At 37.2% G+C, this 22,062-nt stretch overlaps 1 protein-coding gene across 1 annotated transcript in view; it reads right to left on the reverse strand.

Annotated features, from left to right (window-relative positions):
• LOC115344221 (translation initiation factor IF-2-like) overlaps positions 1 to 22,062 on the reverse strand; it is a 79,640-nt gene that overhangs the window by 16,395 nt on the left and 41,183 nt on the right. Inside the window, exons 4-6 of the mRNA XM_041125035.1 lie at positions 21,866 to 21,950; positions 17,976 to 18,010; positions 3,282 to 3,412 (exon numbers count right to left, since the gene is read on the reverse strand). Of these exons, the coding sequence (XP_040980969.1) occupies positions 3,328 to 3,412; positions 17,976 to 18,010; positions 21,866 to 21,950 (205 nt within the window). The 3' untranslated portion in view covers positions 3,282 to 3,327. The remainder of the gene's footprint in view (positions 1 to 3,281; positions 3,413 to 17,975; positions 18,011 to 21,865; positions 21,951 to 22,062) is intronic.

Consider the following 22,062-nt stretch of genomic DNA (forward strand, 5'->3'; position numbering starts at 1 on the left):
TTAGCTTTATGCTCAATTTCTACAGCCCCAGAAACACAAAAGCTCTAAAGCTGTATTACTTTTTAAGGTATTTGATTTGCATGCAAACAGCAGATAGAAAGTATCACCTGCTTTGGATATGCAATTGGCAGAAGTCAGCTAAAATGACTTAAATGGAGTCCACACAAGATCTGGTGAAAGAATGGAGTCTAAAGGTAGTGTAGGTAAAAAGAAGAATGGGCAGTGGCTTTCAAATGCAAAAAAAAAACCACCACAGAAGCAAAATGTAGTAATTGGGAATAGCACAGGGTAAGCATGAGTCAGATTTTGCATTACAGGCATTAAAGAAAATGCACACACATTTGCATACATCTCATTTAAAAATGTTAAAAGATGTAATCAGATTAAATATAATAATATCCTACATCCATCTATAAACCACGCATCCTAACCCATTTCACTTGGGGAAAGTGACCGTATCCAAAAAAAGGAAAGTATTTGCTTCTGTGTAATCTGAAGCTGATCCAGCACTTACAGAGTCAATGAAAACATTCCTGTTGACTCCAGTATGTTTCGGATCAGGCTCTTAGTAAAAGAGAGTCTTATACCAGGGAATTCTCTATTACTGAAGGAGAACATCTCATAATCTGTCTCATAACCCCGTCTTCCTATTCGTCAAAAACACTTTTTTGAGGAAACACGGTGCCATCTTTTGTGAGACGTTTTCAGGCAGCTTTGAATGCTAAGAAAAATTAACTCAATACAGCAATCATACTGATAAAGGGTTAGTAAATATGTTTCAAAATGCTACAAAGACCTATCCCAAGAACTAAGCATGGCATTATATCTCTGTGTTATGCAGAAAGGAAACAAATGTCCATTTTTCTACAGCATATTATCATCTTGTGCTAGGATTCATTTCTTGCCTTAAAATGGCATTAGTTTCATATTATTCTTTACCTTTTTGTTAATGTTTCAGAAGATAATTAAACTTTTAATAATTAAGTAATGTATTCCTCAGAATGGCCAGGTCCTGTTTCTGTTTGCTTATTCTCCTGCTGCTTAGCCAGTAAGCCTACCTAAAGCAGTAGTGATTAAACAAGCCACGACTTTTTGGGACACAGGCAAATGTAGAGTAGAACAGAGAAGGTGAAGATTTTTAAGTCACACAAACCTTAAAATAGCACCCTCCTTGCTTGTCATTTTTGTACCTTGACAAGATCTCCAGCAAAAAATTTTGCATTTTCAGTCTCACAAAAACCATGGGTTCTCCAGCAATGAGGCAACAGAAAAAATCAATACTTGCCATGTACCATGTAACCAATAGAATAAGGGCAATGATTTATGTATGGATGGATGCAGACTGAATCAGCTGGGGCCTCAAACAGAGGGAGAGAGAGAGAAGGAGAGAGAGAGAGAAAGAGAGGTGTGGGGGTGAGCTGGACTGCAGTGATTATTCCTACACTATGGCCAGATTCTTTTTTTTCTGCAGCAATAATCCCCTTCTCTAGCACTGCAGGACATAGAGGAAAGACTAGCAATGTGTGGAATATATGATGGACCAGCTTTTCTCTTTTTGCCTCAGAATAATGATGCTATGTTGAATATTAAGGTACAGTAAAAAAGGAAGAATGATATATGGTCTGCAGTCCTTCAGTCTTCCAGCTACCTCCACCCTAATAAAGACCAATCCAGTGGGTCAACAAGAAATAGTTTAAAGAGAGTCAAATTATCAACAGGATAAAAATGTACCATCACTGCTTCATGACAAGAAAAAGCAGGAAGGGCTTACTGAAGAGAACTACTGTATACCCCAGGAGTTTCTGCTGAGAAAATAGTTTTGTAAATTGGATTACCAGGGATACAGCACTATAAGGTATTTAATGACTGTGCTAACTTTTAGGATATCTAATACTGCTGTTGCTTTAAAAACAAAAACATCAAGATAAAATTTACTTTTCTGTCTGTGTGATGTAGGCTACCAAAAACCACTTATCCAAACTATATTCAATGCTTTATTGCTGTACTATTAATAAATATCTAGTAGATTACTTTAAAGTGACAGTAATTTGCTACAGAAATGTCATACTATTTTATTAAAAATACCTCCTCTGTAGTTTGTGCTAATTGCTAAAATAACCCGTAAACATTTTTACAATACCTTGGATATTCAGACTGTATATACATTTTTGAGAATCAGATGTTCATTCAGTACTTTTGATATTGTAGTTTGCCATGAAGTAATCCTGTTGTAATTAATATTTCTGCCGCAATTACCACTGATGACTGAATCAATTCTCTTTTCTCCTTATAACATTTATACAACATTTAAACCTTGGTATTGCCAGTCTTTCTCTTGAAAGGCATAATATTTTTAGATAATGCTATAGAACAAAAGGAGGCCACTAGTTAAATACACCAGTTATGCAATGTTAGATCAATTAAAGCTTTAAGAATTGTGGTATGTTTAAAAGCCTTGCATTTTATAGATGTCTCTGAATTTATCAGGTCAGAATAACACAGAAATAATTTCCTTTCTGACTTTACACAACATATGTATGATAATATGCTAGCGAGATTAATCATTAGCTACCAAATTACATTTGTATGTTTTATGGTGAAAATGTCAATGAACATATGAACAAAATATAATTTGAGTATAAATAGGTTTTTGTTTTCTAAAGAATGTGATTGCATGTCACCAGACTTTGCATTTGAATTAAAAACATTTCTGACTATTTTGCTTTGGTATTACCTACCTAGTTCTTTTTTATAAGTTATACTATGCTTAGCATAACATAACATACACCTGTATAGACATATCAAAACAACAGTAATGCAGTAAAATTATACCCTATAAATAGAGTTTGTATTTAATTTCCCATTCAGTTGACAATGGCAGACAACAATATATTTCAGAGAATGAAAGTATGAAACACGTTATAAAGCAGAGTAAGTACATAAAGCTCATCACTAATTCAGTCAGAAAATTCTTCTTGTAGCAAACACTCAACAACAGGAACAACTAACGGTTCCTAGATCCTTCAGTCCTCTACCTTTATTAATCCCACAAATTAAAATCTTGATAAATTAAAACATTTCTAAGGCCTTAGAATTATGTTAGGCTAAAATGGAAAAAGATGTAGCCTATGTACCAATTAAAGCATGGCAGAACATAATCCACAAGTGAAAATACTTTAACAACAACTTATAATGTAGAAATAATATGATGTGCGTAATTTAAGGGGATTTCTCAAACTCCTCAAAGTACTGAGACCAGAGCAGGTTATCAATATGCTTACCTTTGAACAACACATTGTAATTCTTCTCCTCCTGCTTCCTCTCTCTTCAATAAACAGAGCAACAGAAAGTCCATGGATGATGATGGACTTTCTTGACTTTTGTTCTGAGCTTCAGCCAGAATGCCATGGACCTACAGCATTTGGAAATGGAGAGGGAATAACATGAAAATCTTGGCACCAGCCCAAGGGAAAAAGTGAAACAGTCAACGAAACAGGTAATAGTTCTCCACAGCACCACAACCAGGTGAGTTACACCAGAAAACAATGATTTGGAGCCAGTCACATGCAAAATTATTGTTGAAAATTAATGAAAGCACATTGTCTTGATCCTGGACTTACACTGTTTTGCTAACTCAAAATACAAGCTTATGTAGTTAAAGAAATCTGACCAAAGCCTTTTCAAGTGTTCACACAGTTGTAAATGAATATAGCAGCAGACAGTTCGTTTTAAAGCAACTGACAAGTTTACATTTTATAAACAAAAGGCAGGGTGCACTATCACTACTGTAGTTCTGCATCTTGACATTGTGCACTCTGTGCTCAAAAATTTCAAATGGCAAACAAACTTTAAAAACTGAATAATATTGTTACAATTAGGAAAAGTTACAAAAATGACCATATTTGCAATACAGAAAATTATTTTAATGTTTCACATGAAAGTCTTTCTCATGCACAAATAAATGTTTGTTTCTACCCAGCATACTATGATCTCTCTTCAAATTACCATTTGAAAATATACTTAAGTTGAAGAGTACTCCCATGGTGAAAATCCACACCTGTATTAATAAAAGCTGACACATAAAATACTGAAGAAAAAATATCTTATTCACCATTTTAAAAGAAGGAAAAGATTTTAATATGACGTTTACTGCAACTCATTTCCTTAGCATCCTTTCAGCTTTTATTAGAAGAAATACACAGTTAGGGCACAGACTTGCTCCCATTTACCCTAACAGTGAGATTCTCAGTAATACTAATGAAAGTTATTTCAGTTGACATCTTCTTAGCATTTTAAATATTTGTGCTTTGCGAAAAAGACCAAAAAAAGGAAGCTGGTGTACGACTTTGTGCAACATTCTTAAAAGATGTGTTGTAACAAATGTGTTATTTTGAATTCATTTTCAATACCAGAAAATATATGCATATGACTGTCTATCAATATGTCTTAAAACAAATATGCTAAAATTTCTTATTTCTCTTAAAAGCAATATGGTAATTTAAAATTGTTTAGATACACACATACAGAAACACACATTTAAAACTTTTTCCTACATTAATTAAAGTCTTGTATTTTGTCACATGAATAAGGAAATGTCACAGAATTTACTTAATTGAAATGCTTTATCATGCTCTAGAAACTGGAATACTGTAGATCAGCACCACATAGATTTTTTATGTCTTCACAATTTTTCATCTTTTTCTGGTCAAAGAACCATTGATATTTGTTAGAAAGTACTGAACTACTGAAAATGTGCAGCACTGTCAGCTCCAACTGAAACTACCAGTTACTGGGGGTAATGAACAGCACAAGATTCAGCCTAAACCAAACCGAAGTAGACCAGTGAATTTAACAGAAATGTAATATGTATTGCAAGGTGTCAAATTTAATGAACAGTAAAAGGAGAAAAAAAAAAATAATCAAACCAAAAGCATTATAGGACACTATTTTGAAAACGCCAGATACACGAAAGCAGCGCACACTCTGCAAATAACCTGGTGTCCTCTAGGCAAGGCCTTAGTATTGTAAAAAAAATATGAAAAGATAAATTACTCTTGTTATTTGCCATATAACAAAACCAAAATATTTGTGTATCAATAAAGTTCCTGACCAGTTGGATAGCTGGTGGTTATCATTTGCAGTTACTATAATTGCATTTATTCTTTTCTATCATTTCCCACACTTACAGTGTGCAACATCTAACTGATTCTTTTATCTCATGCAAACCATCCCAGCTCTGTCAACAGCTCTTGAATTTTTAAAGAGGTACCCTCTCCCTCCCTCTTTTATTCCTCCTGAAATTTTCTGACCCCAGATCTTAAGATAGAGCAACTTCCATGGATTAAACAGTTCTATAGGAGTCACCTAATAAAACACTATTAATTGTAATAGATTTTTGTTTCTTCTTCCAATGATATTTCCATGGCAACATTTTCATGTTCTATTGTTGAGGGTGTTCTTCATTCCCAGAGCGGGTTAACCACAGGGCAGGAAGGGCAGGCTGTTGGTCAGCCTTTATTTTCTCTGGTCCTTCAACAAAGGTTAGTTGAGGTCATCAGAAGCCAAAGGGTAATTACTTTTCCTCAACAGGGTTAAAGTCACACAGATTGCTATTGAGACAACTGTATGGACGACCTTCAGTTTTTTATGTTCAATCTTCCTTTCTTTTAGCAGAGCAAATGTTAATAAGGATAGCAGATAGGGTAAAAGCCCAGCGAGCTACACACCAAATACATCTCCACACTTTTCAGTTGTGCTACTGACTATTAGTGCAATTTTTAACAAGAATGCAATTAGATGAGCCCAAACCATAAAAGGTTGCATAGTGATTAAACATGAAAGCTATTCAATAGCCAAAAAGGACCTATTCTGTGATTTCTCTATTCAACAAATTTTAACAATTTTCTAAGTGAAATAAGAAATTTTTAGGAGAGCCAGCACCCCTATATTCTCTGTTTCACTAGCCTCAAATTCAGCAGTAATGTCACTTGCTTCACCCAAAAGAATGAATTGGGATTGAAGGTTTTAACTAGGGAAGACTTTAGTGCTTGCACAGTGTATCAGGCCTGGCTCTTTCTTTAAGCTTCCCGTGGAGTCATCATCAGATAGGAGCATGGTGGGGACGGAAGAAAGCAAGCCAGACCTGAACTGCAGAGAAAGCCAGGGAGCCAGCTGGATTAAATAAGGATTTTACATGGATTTGGGGGAAGGAAAGCGGGCTGGTGGCACACCAGTGTCTCTAGCATAACTTGTTTAGCTCTCACCCTATGTAAACACTGGAAATGCACTCAGATTGTAAAAAAGCTTATGACAGAGATCTAGTCCATAAAAAAATCACAACGCCTAAGAGTAAGTGAAACCTCAGCCATGGGCAGCTGTTACAAGTCAGTGCAGGTAGGAGGAAAATGGAAAGATACCCTGCTGTCTTCCTCCATAGGGCTTTGGCCCAGCTGGCACTGGCCACCTGGCCCCAATCCCATCTTTTCCTCCTGTGGTGGCACGCTCATCTGTCCCAGGGATCTGAATGTCCCCAGTGGCTTCCTGGGCACCACTGATCTCATTACTAAAATAAACAGCATTGTTTTTCCTTTTTGTGGTATGCTTTTAAGCAACTATTACAATAGTAAAAGTCAATTATGCAAAGCAAGGAAAAAAAAGGGGGGTGTCATCTTTCTCAGCCTTAGCTTTAGCCTCATATCTTCTCGCTACTCTTTTCAAGCTCAGTGTAGACAAAATTAAATAAATAAACAATAAAAGGATCAGGTACTGATCATTAAAATATTCATTATAAATCAGGGAAGTGCAACTCAGCTTCTTGATTGATGCATTACTTTGTAAACTCAGCAAAAGTTATAAATAATCGCAATGCTGATAAATGATAAATGGAAGATTTGGTAATCAATCAATTCAAATGGGGCTAAATGGAAGAATAATGCATCATTTATATTTGGCTATATTGTACAGTATGTAAATTATTGAATACTTGCTATACCACTTTCACATCAAAGAGGTGGTAGACAAATAGAGGATCATAAAACAGAATTATCAGACTCTAGCCTTGTAACACTGTTTAACCATCTGTGCTACATACAGCACGCTGGTGGTAAGCCAGAGGACCTCCAAACCTTCTCTACAGTTTTAACAAGGGCACATCTTTGTTCAGAAGTTACACTTTCCCAGGTACAGAAACTGCTATTTTCAGAGTTCCAAATAGTAATTCCCAAATAGAAATCATGTTGAACAGGATTACAGACAATATCATTAAATTAACGATAAACGTGTTAGAGGGACTATCCACCAAGAAAGAGCTTCAAACACAGAAATCTAAGAGTTAAAGTTTCATATATAACTTACATCTGTAACATATATGTCTAAGACAACCAAACATACTATGTTATGAAAAGCTGTTTTTTAAAGGCAATCAATCTTAATTCCATTATGAAATGATTTTACATAGCAACTACATAGTTACAATTTGTTCTTAACTCTGTAATCACTAAATTAATTAAGATGCTAAATTTGTTGGAAAGGGAATTTCTATTTATCTTTTTCTGATTGTGACAGTAGGAATTGTGTCAGTCCTGGACAGCAAAAAACCACAGACTACCAATGCCCAGGTTTCACTAGCACCAGATTTCTACTACGTAAATGCTTTCCCTTTTTCTGTCACTCCTATTCCCATCAGTTACCAGCCTCCCTGCAGTCGGGGAAGGAGCAGCGGGTCTTTTTTTCTGTGAGGAAATTAAGAATTTTCAACTATTTATGACCCATACATTCTGATTTCCTAAATTTCCACTCTCTCTCGAGTTACAAGAAGTGTTCAGGATCCCTCTCCCTTCCACCCAGCATACAGGAGTTGATAGCAGGACAGACATAGGAGTCATGAGCACTTCTCCACAAGTGTCTGTAGTAGTAGAAGTCCTTCTGTCCCATCTGTTTTGAAAAATCTGGGCTTTCAGGAGAACATGCAAACATCCAGGGCTGGACTACAAAATCCAGGGAAGTCCCAAGCAAATTCAGACAGCTGTCCTGGATTAACCTCCTTCCTTAGGACTCATAAACAATGACAAGGGCCACAAAGTGCTGATACTAGCAGGCCAGAGAGCCAAGGAACATTTATTCACTATTTTTTCATCATTAATTTAGAACATATTCTATCCAATTTTATTCAGCTAACATTCTTACAGCCAAATGCAGGCTTTCTGAGTTGGTATTGAATCATTAAAAACCACAGTGATATGATACACCTACAAGCATTTTTATAGGTTTAAAAGACAGAAATGGCAAAAACTACTACTAAAATATAAAATTCAGCTGCCTTTTCCTTTAGTAAATCTGCGGTACGGTACCACAATCACTAATGATTTGTAAATGCTTATTTGGATACACTTTGCATCTACAAACAATGACTGAAAATGGGACGGACTTGGAGAAGACTAACTGCATAGGCATTTGTTTGCTTTGAAATCTTCCTCTTGGATTTGTATTGTTGTTTTATAATGAGCAGAGACTGAAAAACAGCATCTCTGAAAACCACCTAGTCTTCAAAAATGTGCACTCCTCTCCAAAGTACAGCCTGCCTTTGTCAGTCTATGTTTGTGCTCATGTAGCTCCAAAGTTATATAGGGTTTAGGTGAAAAGAACAATTGGAAACCCCAAAATATTGAAGCTGTTTCCTGATATTTTATCCATGTCACCCACTTTTCCTATAATGCTTGCTCTCAACATCAGAGTGCAAATATTTCCCAGGGTGGGACACGTTAAGCATAAAGCTCTTCAATTCTTCAGACAGCAGAGACTTCTGAAGCTATAAAGGCTTTGCAGAAGTGTGAAAAGTACTTTCCATAACACTGATGCAAAAAAAAAAATTTTTTTTCTATAACATAGGGAGGAAAGAAAGGTGTCCCACTGGGACACTAACCAAAGTGTGTGTGTGTGTGTGAGCACTAGTTCCTGCAGAAAGTTCCCTTCCTATGTTGCAGATGCAGGCTGCTAAACATGACCTACGCTGGCCGCTAGCTGCATCTCTGGAAGACTGAGAATGACCAGCTGAAAGCTTGAGAGAATGTGAGCCATGAGTGCAACTGTCCATTAGCTTTTTGATCTTCAAGTGCCTCCCTGGTCTTTGTAATTTCCATGACTATTCTTAAACTCTCTCTTTCCCATGGGTTCCCTCAGGTGGGTTGACTTCTTTGTCACAAATTCTATAATAACTGATGTTATTAGGAATAATGCCTTATTTTGAATAGTGTAGAGTAGTGCAGAACAGGCTTTCTGAAAACTATAAAGCAAAGTTTTAAACTGCTTCTCCAAACTTGGACCCTAAATGTCAACTGGCCATGTACAGGTAGAAGCCTGAAGTGAACCCCTATAACTTTTATATTAGAATCAGCTGTCTCTCTGATCACCTCCCATACCACGCACTCAATAGCAATACAATTCTCCTAAAGTATTAAGTATATTTTATATAAAAAGTACTGTTGTATTAGTCATACAAAGATAAGTATATTCCAATTGTAGTGTAGAGCTGATGCTTTTAACCTGGGTTTTCAAAAAGTGTGATTAATGGTGCTCAAAGCAAAAGACACATTTTGTGTCTCGCAGCTGTTAATCAGAAATACACAGATCCATCTGCATGCACCTTTGCAGATGATAACTGCTAGCACAGTGAAAAAAAACAGCTAGGAAACCTGTCTTGGAGGTGACAGAACAACTGTGGCACCCAAAGTACCATAAAGGAAAGGTAAATAGGTTTCCCAAATGGTTAAACTGGAAAACATGCAAATAAAACAAGCTGATGAGTTCACATTCTCTCAGAAATACACAATCATGACCAATAACTTCCCATTTCATAGTAAGACTAGTAAATATTTACAACCTGCCTTGGGACTGACTAGTGCAATCTCTGACTATCACAAGTTTGTGCTTAATTGAAAGGATGTTTGTTCCTGAACTTTCTTGGGACTGACTTTGGCTTTTCGTGGCATTTATTTGACCAGAGTGCAGATCACGGAAGTCTAGGATGCCCGCCTGACACACAGGGAGCCACAGGATACACTGCTCCTCCGTCATTCCCACTTCATTCCTTCAAGGTCTATCCCATAAACGAGAGCTATAATGTCACAGACCAGATAACTTTCGCTTACAACAGGTAAAGCAGAAAGACATCAGTGTTAGTCTAATAAGCTACCTTTTCAGCTTAACCCCTTATGCCATAAAGGCAGATAGCAAGTTGACTATGGTATCTGTGTGTTTATTTAGATATCACCAGAAAAAGCACATGCAGGAAAACCACATACACTGGCATAGCATCTATCTGTTCACCTGGGACAAGTACTTTCTTCCACACTGTGACCCTCAGCATCTTGATTTTCTGTCAACTTTTAAATCCCAGCTAATTAGAAGATTCACTACTCCTTATGATTCCTGACTTTCACAGTCTCTAATTAGTCTTCAGAGTAGTCTATTACCTAAATGAATTGTGATATTCCACTTGGTATGTTAAATGAAAACAACCAACATTACCATTTCTCTTTAGCATTATTTACCTCATAGTAAAGTAATTTTGTTCCGAGGATAGCACATTTTAACTTTGCAATTAAACTGGAAGTCATTCAAATGAAGAAATGTGAAAGAAAACAAAACCGAGTTGAATATTAACTTCAATTTTCTTTTCCAAAATTATTCCTCAGATTAGGAGTCTTAATTGGGAAGATCTGTTCATAACGTTGTACTTACAGATACCACTGAAGGTCTGTACACGAGATAGGCACAGAACAACTGCCCGCACAGTTTGGCACAGTCCTCACTCACATGGCAGTGTTTACAAGGACAATTCTTCTCTCCACTCTGTGCTGCAGATCTCTGCTCTCTATTCTGCACTGCAGCAGCTATGGAGTCATTCAAGCAGAACACACCAAGAGGTAAGAGATGGACAAAGATTATCCCTAAATTTAGAGGAAGTTACATCCTGAGGGAAATTAAATTATGAAGTGTAGGATGATGAGGGTTGGTTTCCATTGCAGGAGGAGGTGAATGAATGTGTTATTTCTTCCGAGTAACATAGGCTTCTGAAAGTTGTGGACGCACCAGGTCCACAGCTGTTCAATATCACAATAGTTGTTCAGCAGAAACTCTAATATCTAACACATCATCTCTGGAGCTGGTCAGTAAGCAATGCTGCAAAACTGACAGCAGCCTTAAGTGTTATCTGGTTTGGAAAAAAAGTAGGTTTTGCCTACTTTTTTGAGCTCAGCCTGAAGACCCAGATTGATATACCACTAATCTTTCTGGAAAAGAGAGTACCAACAGCTTGTACAGGGTGATTTTCTTTAGCAACAACAATTTAAGCAACAAGTCATAAATATTGTTTACCCCCATCTTCATCCAGTGCAGCAGAAACTCTGTGCTTAATTTTAGATTTCCAATTTTAAGATCAACAAACAAAATTTTAATATCTTTGTACATTTTATTGCAGTATAAAAACTTCTTTCAACCTCATGCAAATCACATCATCTGATGCAAACCAGGCACAATACAACTACTATCAGTAGTAGTTACCAGATTGTGCGCTCTTACAGCTCCTGCACCTAATTTCAGGTTACAACAGTAGGAAGCCTTTCCTGGCCACTGCCCAATACCTGTAGCCTCTCTAGGGACTGCAACACGTAAGCACAGCCAAACCAGTTAGACTAAACCTGGAGTCCTGACTCTCGCAGTGGCACATAGCAGATGCCACCAGGAAAGGATAACAATATGGCAAAGACCTAGTGCAGCCTCCAGCAATTTGTGGTTGAAGGACTTTTCTGTGCCAGAGTTTCTTCCTATAAGGTAGCCCTTGTGGATTAAAAAATTTGTACCATCCCTTTTTGAACCTGTTTTGGGGACCTTTTCCATGACCACTTCACTTACATAGCAGACATTATATTAAGGGCCCTGTCACTGGCTCTGCATTGTCTTACACCAGCGAACCATGTAACAGCAATGAAGTCAAAGCAAGTCCTAATGCACCAGAGAAAACAAGAATGGCAGAAGTTTGGATGAACAACAGTAGCGTAGAGTAGACTCTGGGGCTAATTTTGTTTGCCTACCCAAGAGCACAGCAGGGTACTCTTAGGTATCCACTGCACAAACTGTGTGATTAACCTGGACAGCTAGGCAAAGTGAAAATGTATATTTATGCAGCATTTGAGTATCTGTGATGCATACTGAGCCACTGGTTCTGGCAGTGGCTCCGTTTACAGTCACTACTATGTCCACCAACTCTCTCTTTTCCCAAGTCTTTTTGTCTTTGTGTTAATTATGCCTTGCAGCACTTTTTAAAGGTTTAGTGTATTTTTCTTGTCTTTTTACTCTAATTGTCCTTCTTTTCCTGCCCTCTCTGTCTCCCCTTCTACTAGTAACTCATCACTACTTGCTGCTCATCTCTTACCCATTTCTGCAACACCTCTCACGACCATACAGCTGAGTTAGGTCAGGCAACCTGGGTCTAATAATAAATCTGAGTGGAAAATATGCCTTTAAAAAAATAAAATTCTCTGTATAACCAGACAGTCACCGGTCCACACTGATGATCCAAAAGGCACCTAAATAAGTATTAGATTAGATTTTCTTTGTGCCGCTGTTGTCATTGGAATATTCTGCTGAAATCAGTAAGTTTAGGCAAGACCTAATGACTAGCTGAATTCATAACAGAGTATTTGAAGCATCTCCCTGAATTTGCTTAAGGCAGTTCACACTACTAAGATTCACAGGACTAAATCAATCTCATCTCTGTGTGCAATGTTTTATGCGTGTAGGTATCTATATTTCTGCATACAAAAGGCATTTCTGCATGCAAAATGAGCAGGTTGTCTGAACAGTTCATGCCTACCCAAAATGTCTTTTCGAGGTGAAATTATGCATTCAAAAGCTTGCTTAAACAGCACTAAAATTTTAACAGTCTTTTGTGAAAATCTATTGTACCGTATATTTGTAATGGAGCAGATTTCTCTCCATACCCACTACCAATCATTTGTCAAATAATTATTTTAGGAAAGCAAACTAGCAACATGCAAAAGCACTACTTTTTCTCAACTAAAGTGAATTTCAGAAAAGGATAAAGACTTTTAAATGTTTTGCCTGTCACTTTTTATTCATTACTAACTATTCATTACAATTATGGTTGCTGTCCTTGCCCACAGAAATGGACGATTCAGAAAATTAGTTATGATCTTCATCCTATAGATCCCAAAGAGTTCTTATTCCTCCAGAATAAGTAATGTGCAGAAACATTCTACAGAGCTGAAAACAAACTTGCCTATTTTACTGTCCACCAGACTTCTATCAGCATTCAGCATTTTACAGGAAAGATTTTCAAAACAATATTTTTCTAAGTGCAGGACTAAATGATTATGTGGAATGTTTAATAACTGCTTTAACAAAAGCTTCCCCTGCTCTATTCTTTCTTATTGTCAGCTAGTACTCTGGCAGCAGACAAAGAGTTAATGTCAAAATACATCTTCTGATACCCCAATTGCCTTTCCTCATCCATTGTTTTCAAACTTCTTTTGAATGATCAGAAATTTTCTGCCTGAATAAACTCTCAACAGAGAAGAGAACTGGAGCAAACAGAAAAACGAGTAAAATAAAAACAAACTGTGTTGGCCAAATAGAAAGGAGACCTGGTTATAAAATCACAAATTTCTAGCACCATCATTTATTGTGAAAGTAATATAATTAAAAAACACAAATTTTGCCCTCTTGAAGCAAAATTATTTAAAGATAGCAACATTCTGTACAATATCATAAATGTGGCAAACTTAGCTTTGGATGACTTGATACTCAGAACGGAAAAGAAATTAGCCCAACTCTTTGGAAAGCTTTTATAAAAATGCTTTTAAAAATAACAAATTGCTGTTTTCATAACGCTATTCATGTCTCAGCTTTCCTTTTGACTGAAATTTGATGCTAAAAGTAGTATTTGTCACTAATACATAAGAGCTTCTAATTTCGACCTTCTGTTTTGATCACTCTTAGCATTCTCATATTACTATTGGTAGCAAAAAATATACTCTTATAAAAAACAAGAGTAGTGCATTTCAGTTATGGTTATCTATTGATTCAGTTACACTTGAATTGATCTCAAATTGTTTCAAGCAACTGTTCTGCACCCAAAACACCACATGAACCACAGAAACCAGATCAATAGATTTCAAGTGAAATAATTGTTTTCCTTTGTAAGACCCCATTACTTCTTGAATGCAGAACTGTTTGATTGACCTCCAGGAAAGCAGCAGATGTGAATAAGCCGAGCACCTCAGGCCTTATCATTTCAAGTGAGGCCTTGAAAATTACAGGAAAGTACACTGAACATGTGCTCGGTTAGCTGTGGGAAATGCACAGCTGGAAAAGCCGCAAAACTGCATTTTATTCCGATAACATGAGAGCAGTAGTACATGCACAGCAAAAAAGACTTTTAGAGTTAGTCACTCATGAACACACTTAAAAATATTTTACTAGTTAAGAAAATAATTCAAGGATTCTTGAATGACTGGTTTTATTTTCACAGTATTGGTATTAGTGAGTTTTTTGTCTTGTTTCATGAAATTCCATACAGCTGTGCCACTGAACTCATTTTTCACAGTGTCTTACTACATAATTTTAATGTTTTGTGAGTGCAGTCATTTCCAGATTGCCATATTCAGACACACAAGGTAGAAGGCATAAACCAGTGCAGCAGCTGAGAAATCAGGGTGACCTCATTAATTCTACTGGCAGGATGCAGATTTATACCAGATTAGCAATTTATTGGGGTGCCTAAAATGAGATCATAAGCGATGCTGCCAAACAGAGTGAGATGGGCTCTTCTAAGGGCTGAGTATGGGTTGAGACAGGGGCTGCGCTGACCTCCATGCAACACAGACAGCCCTAGGAGATGAAATGATAATAGTATCCCCAGGCTGCCAAATCTGCAGCACTGCACAGAGAGTGCTCTAGCTGTAGCCCTGCCTCTGTGTGGTCAGTGCTGTCCCCTGTACCATCATGCATTTGCAGCCCTGGGATAAAGCCTTACAACCATCTTTCCTACCTGGAACGTGCCCTTTTGCACAGCAGAAGGAGTCCAGGGACCATCATCTCTGTCCACAGCCATGGGCAGGAACAAGTTGCCTGCAGAAAACTGAGCGAGAGTTCGACTGGAAGGCGTTGGAGATACATGGTATCTGAGGACATGGGTTGGTGGTACAGGAACAGAGCAGCTGATGGAGGCTTAGGACACCTTGTGATGGTGATTATGGGAAGGCATTGCCAGAAGTAACAAACTTGACAGGCTTGACCCATCAATCTCAGACCAGTGTACCGTGCTCTCTCCATTACAGAGTTAAATAGCACACAGCAACAGCAAAATTACTGCTTAGGTAATGCAAACATGGGTGTTCCTCCAGCAGGCATCAATAGCAAACAACAAGAAACATATGAGCACCTACTTACAAATTGCAGTTTTAATACACAATCCTATTTTTAGATAATTTCTACCCTCAGTTGACACTTTCCCCCACAAAATAAGAAGTAGAAACTGAGAATACAGTGGTGTTGCTTTTGTGGTCTTAAGACTAGTTGCTGTCCCTAGTACTGGTCCTCCTGGTATGGGTAATTTTTTTTTTTTTTTAATTATATTGCAAATAAATGAAATACATTATAGCTTAGAATGTTTTTGTAAGGAAGTCTTGGTTGGCTCCTTGCACATATTAGAACTGATCTGAGCTTTACTCTTTTATGAGCACAATTAACTGCAAACACCTTGTCATAAACATTTTAAAAGGTCAAAGAGATTGCAACAATTTTGCTAAAGAGATAAATGGTCAAATAAAACATTGAATTGTTAATTCCCAGGTGACAAAAAGCTGCATAAGTCAGATCAATAAGAAGACCCACAGAACGAATTCTGGGATAAAGGGCGGGTCAACCTTGAAGTGTTAATAACTTGCTCTTATTATTTTTCTCTGGCACATCATGTGTTCTAGCAGGTAACATTGCTGTTAATAGCAAATTAATGTCCACAGATTCACAGAAGTAAAACTGGGCATCAGAGATTATTGAAACAAAAAGTTTTGAAAGGTTTTGATCATTTAGGAAAGCAAATTTTGTCCATTCCAACAAGGAAAAACAGTGAGTTTATAAAAGACAGGTAAGAGCAGTCTTACTATTATTTCTAATCTAATGTGTTAGTCAATTGCTGGATAGGGCACGTGCGCTGTCTCTGCAGATTTCCTCTTTTCAATCTTGTTCTTAATGCCTGGGCTTTTATTAAACAGTAACCGTCAAAAATATACAGCCTTATTTGAGTTAAGAGAATTGTAAGAAAGCAGTACATTAGATGAAGACTGAGTATATTGAAGCAGATATTCAGCTGGTCTGTACTACCAAAGCTGTTGTTATGGAACTGGGGCAATTCATATTAGCCTAATGTCTGCCCCACAGAATGCATAAGTGTTTGTGGAAGGGCAGATATAGCAATTAGCATCCTTGCCAGATACATGTATGTCTAAAAGAAGGGAGATCCTTTTTTCATCTTTCTGAAGTACATAATGGTGTGACCATTATGTTCAGCATTTCTGTCTGCTGAAAATCGCATTTTGTAACTATATCTACTTCAGAAATTAGCGCTCCTTCTATTGGGAAAATCATGCTTTTCTGTCCATACTGACCATTCAACTCAATAAAATTCAAGTTTGGAATTGAAAATGTATAATTTACACTTAAGATTGACTAAATTTGAATAAAAGGTTCATCACGTCAAAATAGTGGATATGAAAGGGGGACTTACAGAATCATTTAGAAGACACTGTCTATTTTCTCTAGTCCACCCACCATTCAATATGATATTAGCTGGACTACAATAAAATCATACGAACCGTACTTTGTTATGAAAACTACACTCATCCAATTTTATGACTACTTTTAGATGAGATGAATATTTTTTTTTTAAATTGTTAAAATTTCCTTTCCATCTTATTCATAAAATTCCAATAGGGAGAGTGTAAGTGCCAAGCATGTCACTTGAAACTGTGTATTGAATGACTGCAGTCTAGAAACTAGCTCTTATTTACCAGTGAGGTAGAATGGGCTCGTATTTTCAGTTTATTTTTAGAAAAATATTACGGAGAATTTCACGCTCTTGGAAGGAGACCACCTAAAGAAGTCCCTTCTCAAAATTATTCAATTTTTTTGACACTTCCAGAGAAGATTACAAGATTAAAAGTTATATGCAAAGAAAATTATCTCACCTTTATTTAATTAAGGATATTTTAGAGTAAAAGAGAGATTTTTCCTAAAGAGGACTAAGCAACTCATGGAAGACAAAGCACAAAAAAATGTAAAAGTCTATCAGAAGTCAGTAACTCCTCATATGCAGTGAAAAATATCTACCATTATCCATGGGAAGGAACTGAGGAACTCAGTTAAGAACTATTCCAAAGATTATGCAGTGGTATAAAATATAGACAGCAATGCCCATATTGATCCCACTGCACACTTGAAGGCAAATGAACATTTGAAAGGTCAGTAATTTTACTTCTGCCAAATTGAATGCTAGTAATTTGCATAAGACTGAAAGTCAAATATCAGTGTAAATTCCCCCAGTCATATGTAAATTTAATCACCCCATACCTCTAACAGCAATCTTATGTCATCTGGCATGAAAAATGTAGAGAAAGTGCATAATCCCATAAAGCACGCTAGACTAAGTGATACATATAACACAAGAAGATACTACATGACAAACATCTATTTTATGTGCTTTATAAATGCCACGAAAACATATTTTAGTCTGACAGCTAATTTTAAGGTTCTGTTAACTACTCATTAAATGATTTTACAAATTCAGATAAACTTTCCTTTTCTAGTGCACTTCAGAAATACCTGTTGGGATTTATGCAGACTGCAATCTAAAAGGATTTTTTAAATTCATTTTAATATTTAAACAGAAATTAACTCACCTAGTTTCCAAGTCAACTTTGAGGCGTGATGTTAGCTCTAAAAAGAGAAAGACACATTAGTGTATTTTTCCAGAAAAGATATTTTCACTTCGTGTCTTCTAAAAACATTACTTGATATATATAGCATGAGGCCTCAAGGCTCACTCAATCAATGGCAGTTATGCCACTAAAATTAATGGCTATGGGATCAGGACTTATTTAGGTTTTCCTAGAGTATTTAAAATTTAAAGAGAAGCCTAAGAGACTTCCACAATTCTAATATAATAGTAATAAATAATAACCACTAAATGGGTCTGTCTAACATGGGGAAGGAGATCTGGCAACAGTAACATAATTCAAACTAATGTTAAAGCAGTATTTCTCACGAAATCAACTGACATCCTCTGAAGACACATGAAGAGCACAAAGTGACATGAAGTGACATCCTACCCCTCAGCAGCTCCTCAGGGTTTTATAAGCATTTCAGCAGAAATCTTGGTGCTTGCCAGCCCTATCCTTCTACAACTCAGGTACCAGGAAGCTGCCCTGATCCACAATCTTTCCATTGCCATAATCTCCTTCACCATCCTTTTTTATGAAGGTGGGGAAAAAAAGATTGATGCAAAACGATACACTGGCACCTACTGGAATCTGTGCTGCAAATTGCACTGTCCTTCAAGGAAACACGACACAGTGACTATTGCGTGGACCTTCCTCAGTCCACAACCCCTAAGAAATGAAAAGATTCAACACTGACAGCCTAGGGGTTAGCAGGATATGAAAGCTTCCCAGTAACACTCCCCTCCACTGCAAAATTACAAGTATGCTTCACTGCCTTTTGCACCCCAGGGTAGAGGAGAGAATGTCCAAAACCACCTTTGCTCTTGTTATTGTAAAGGCACCCATGTTATGGTTTGTGGATTTCTGGCCAGCATGAAGCTCATATGCTGTCAGGCCTACAAAAAAAGAAAGGTTTCTTTAGGTTGCCTTAAATGGCAAGGCAATTTAAGAACAGGCCGCTGTTGAAGAAAGAGTCCATTAGGGTGATAGTCCATAGGGCTACTTTCATACACCTAGTTACAATACAGATATGTTTAGCTGTTATTAACGGTTCTATTTTGTCTGTCTCCATTCTAATTTTGATCACTTGACTACATTTTATGACACTGAAAATGTATAAATAGGCTGCTTCTAACCCCATAACCATCCTAGCATCTCTATAAAGTACTACCATTTTGATGCAGTTGTTTGCTTTGTTTTTCTATGAATTTATATTTTTCAAATAGTTTAGACTTCCATTAGAAATTATGTGCTTTAACCTTATATTTGTAGGCTACTCACTCTATATTAAACCAAAACTGACTGTGTCAAACCAATCATTTGGGCCAAGAAGTTTGTAGATGTTGTGGAGCAACAGCAGTATAGAAAGTTTTCTCACATAACAAAGGAGAGCATAAACTGTTTTTAAAATCACATCTATTTAGCAATTTTTAGTCAGATGTTCAGACATAATGTTAGACACAATAGTATTTGTATCACCTGAGATACAACATGGAATAAAAATATTCTGTGTTTTGCATGTCATCCTTTTTACCAACACAAGCCACTGTTTTAAATAAATATTTTAAATTAAAGTCTTTGGTCTGCCAAGAGAGGAAAATGAACAGCACTTCATACATGCCTTCTAGTAATCCTGATGGAATATAAATGTTAGCTTATTAAAGTAAATGCCACTTACTAAATATCCACAAAATACTAGATATCCCAGAGTGACTGCTACACTGGTTTAAATGCTGGTTCAAAATGCTAACACAAATTTTTACAAATTGAATAATGTGATACTAACAAAGTATAGTAGCTTAACTAGAAAAGCTCTCCTTTCTCACAAATGGAGTCTGGCATGTTGAAGTGTAACTAATTCTCATGCAGTTTTATTAATTACATCAAAAGAATGTGATTTGACCTCATAACTGTGGTCTTTTTAAGAAGAGAGAGACAACTGCTGTGAAAGAGTACATCTTAGGCACTCCCAGCTTTTCTTGTTCCATTAAAAAGCTCCTGTATCTCTCCTGGGACCCCACTGGCAGCAGATACAAACAGCACAAACCAGCAGGAGTATGCAAAGAACAGGTGCTCCGGCTTATTGCAGCTGCGGAGCATGTGGAGGGGGGAAAAAAAGCTATTGCTTTTGCTCACCATCTCTGAAATAGCTATCTACCTGGAGATGTTTCATTTCTCTCTCACAACACATCTTTAAAAGCAGCTCTTGTCAGATGTTATGCTCACTCACAGTCTAACAACTAGTAGAGCACTTTTGTGATTAGACATGCGATCCAGCATATAGCACATTTAATCAAAGATGTTAATGGCAAAAGGCAATACATAAATGTAAATGTTGGTCAGCAAGCAATTGAAGAGAATAAGAAGCCATAGAATCATACTCTATCATAGAGCATCAGCTATGCTAATGCAGCACGGTAACACGATGGGAAAACACATACTTTACACTGTATCACTTGCGAAAAATACAGATTAATGGTGAGATAACAACATATATAATTAAAAACATCAGCTTTGACCAGACATTTTTGGTAACACATTGTTCACTGTCTGTATTGTGTTCTCTCTCCTTCCTTTCCTCTTCTGCTTTCCGTGCGCCCTGACTGCTTAGACTGAAGCCCCTCAGGAAAGGGGTTTTCTCCCGATCAGTGTTCACCCAGCACCAGGGACAAAGGGATTCAGCTCTGGTTTGTCTTTGTGTATTACCACAACAAACATATGCCAGGAGGATGATAATAATTGCAGTAAGGAACCTGTAAAAATATGTACTTTACATACAACCGCAATAGCCTCCTAATATTAGGCAAGTCATGACATCACCACGTGCTTTTGTTCAAATCATATGTAACAGCTGGCATCCAAAGACAACACCATGCACAGGTACAACTAACTGCCCACACACAAGCCCTTAAAGTCACTTCTGTATGTAAACTGCTTCTGATGCATGCTACAACAGTCTTTTGTAGACTACCTTCTTGTGCCCGAAGGGTACATTTTAATGACCCTTATCACAAGAAGAGACAAAGTGAACATCCAAGTTCTGAATCTTGCTGATCACCTCCCTGCCTGTGTCGCCAGCCTGAGTGCTTGCCAGTATATTAAGCAAAATTGCATGAGTATAAAATCGCAATGAGACCAGAATCAAATGCTCATTAAAATTGCACTGCTGACCTTTTAAAATGGCAATATAGAATTGCTGTGACTAAAGAAACTGAAAGGGGACAAAAAAATTGCATCAGAACTTTTTCAATCTATGCTCACAGTTAGCCACATATCTCTTTGGCTAAATAAACAGAAACTGAAATAATATGATGCCAGTCAGTAGAGGTAGAACAACATAATACACTAAAAGGAGACCTAGCCATGTTGTTTAAGATATTTGAGGGTTTCTGCCTTCTAAAATTCAGACGTTGAACAAAAATTCATGCACCATTATACACCCACTTTCTATGGCTGACTACAGTCATTTCATGTGAAAAACTGAGCACTGCGAACACAAATGTCCAGCTGGAGTCACAGAGCCAGCTTCTCAGCGGCAAAACATCTCCTTTGGTTTATAAACTAGTGGGAGAAAAGACAAGAAAGCCACTAAATGTCCCCATTAGGAATAGCTGTGACATACGGGGTTGTGTTACTGGTAGGGAGCTAATATAGCTTACACTGTGGTGTTTAATACAAAATGACCTCAGTCCCACGGCTACTCTAAAAGACACAGGCTGGTGGACAACCAGCTCAAAAACCAACGACATGAACCAATTTTCCACTCCTTTCTCCTAAGTATTAGCAACCGCTGTGGTTCTTAGGAATTTGACTCTAAAATAGCAATTTGTGCAGGTAGGAGGTGTGGATACCTGGCTGCACCATGCAGACGTGACGACCACACTTGCAGAGCCATACAGGTAACTGCAAATACATCTTCTCATATGGCCCTCAGCCCTAGAAAATCAGGACACTTTTGTTATATTCTTATTTCCATGTGTGCATGTATGTCTGTAATAACCTGCAAGCCCCTCTGTTTTGATGAATTGTTAGTAACACGTTAAAGACA

This window comes from Aquila chrysaetos, chromosome 8 (assembly GCF_900496995.4).
Source record: "Aquila chrysaetos chrysaetos chromosome 8, bAquChr1.4, whole genome shotgun sequence".
NCBI classification, from domain to species: Eukaryota; Metazoa; Chordata; class Aves; order Accipitriformes; family Accipitridae; genus Aquila; species Aquila chrysaetos.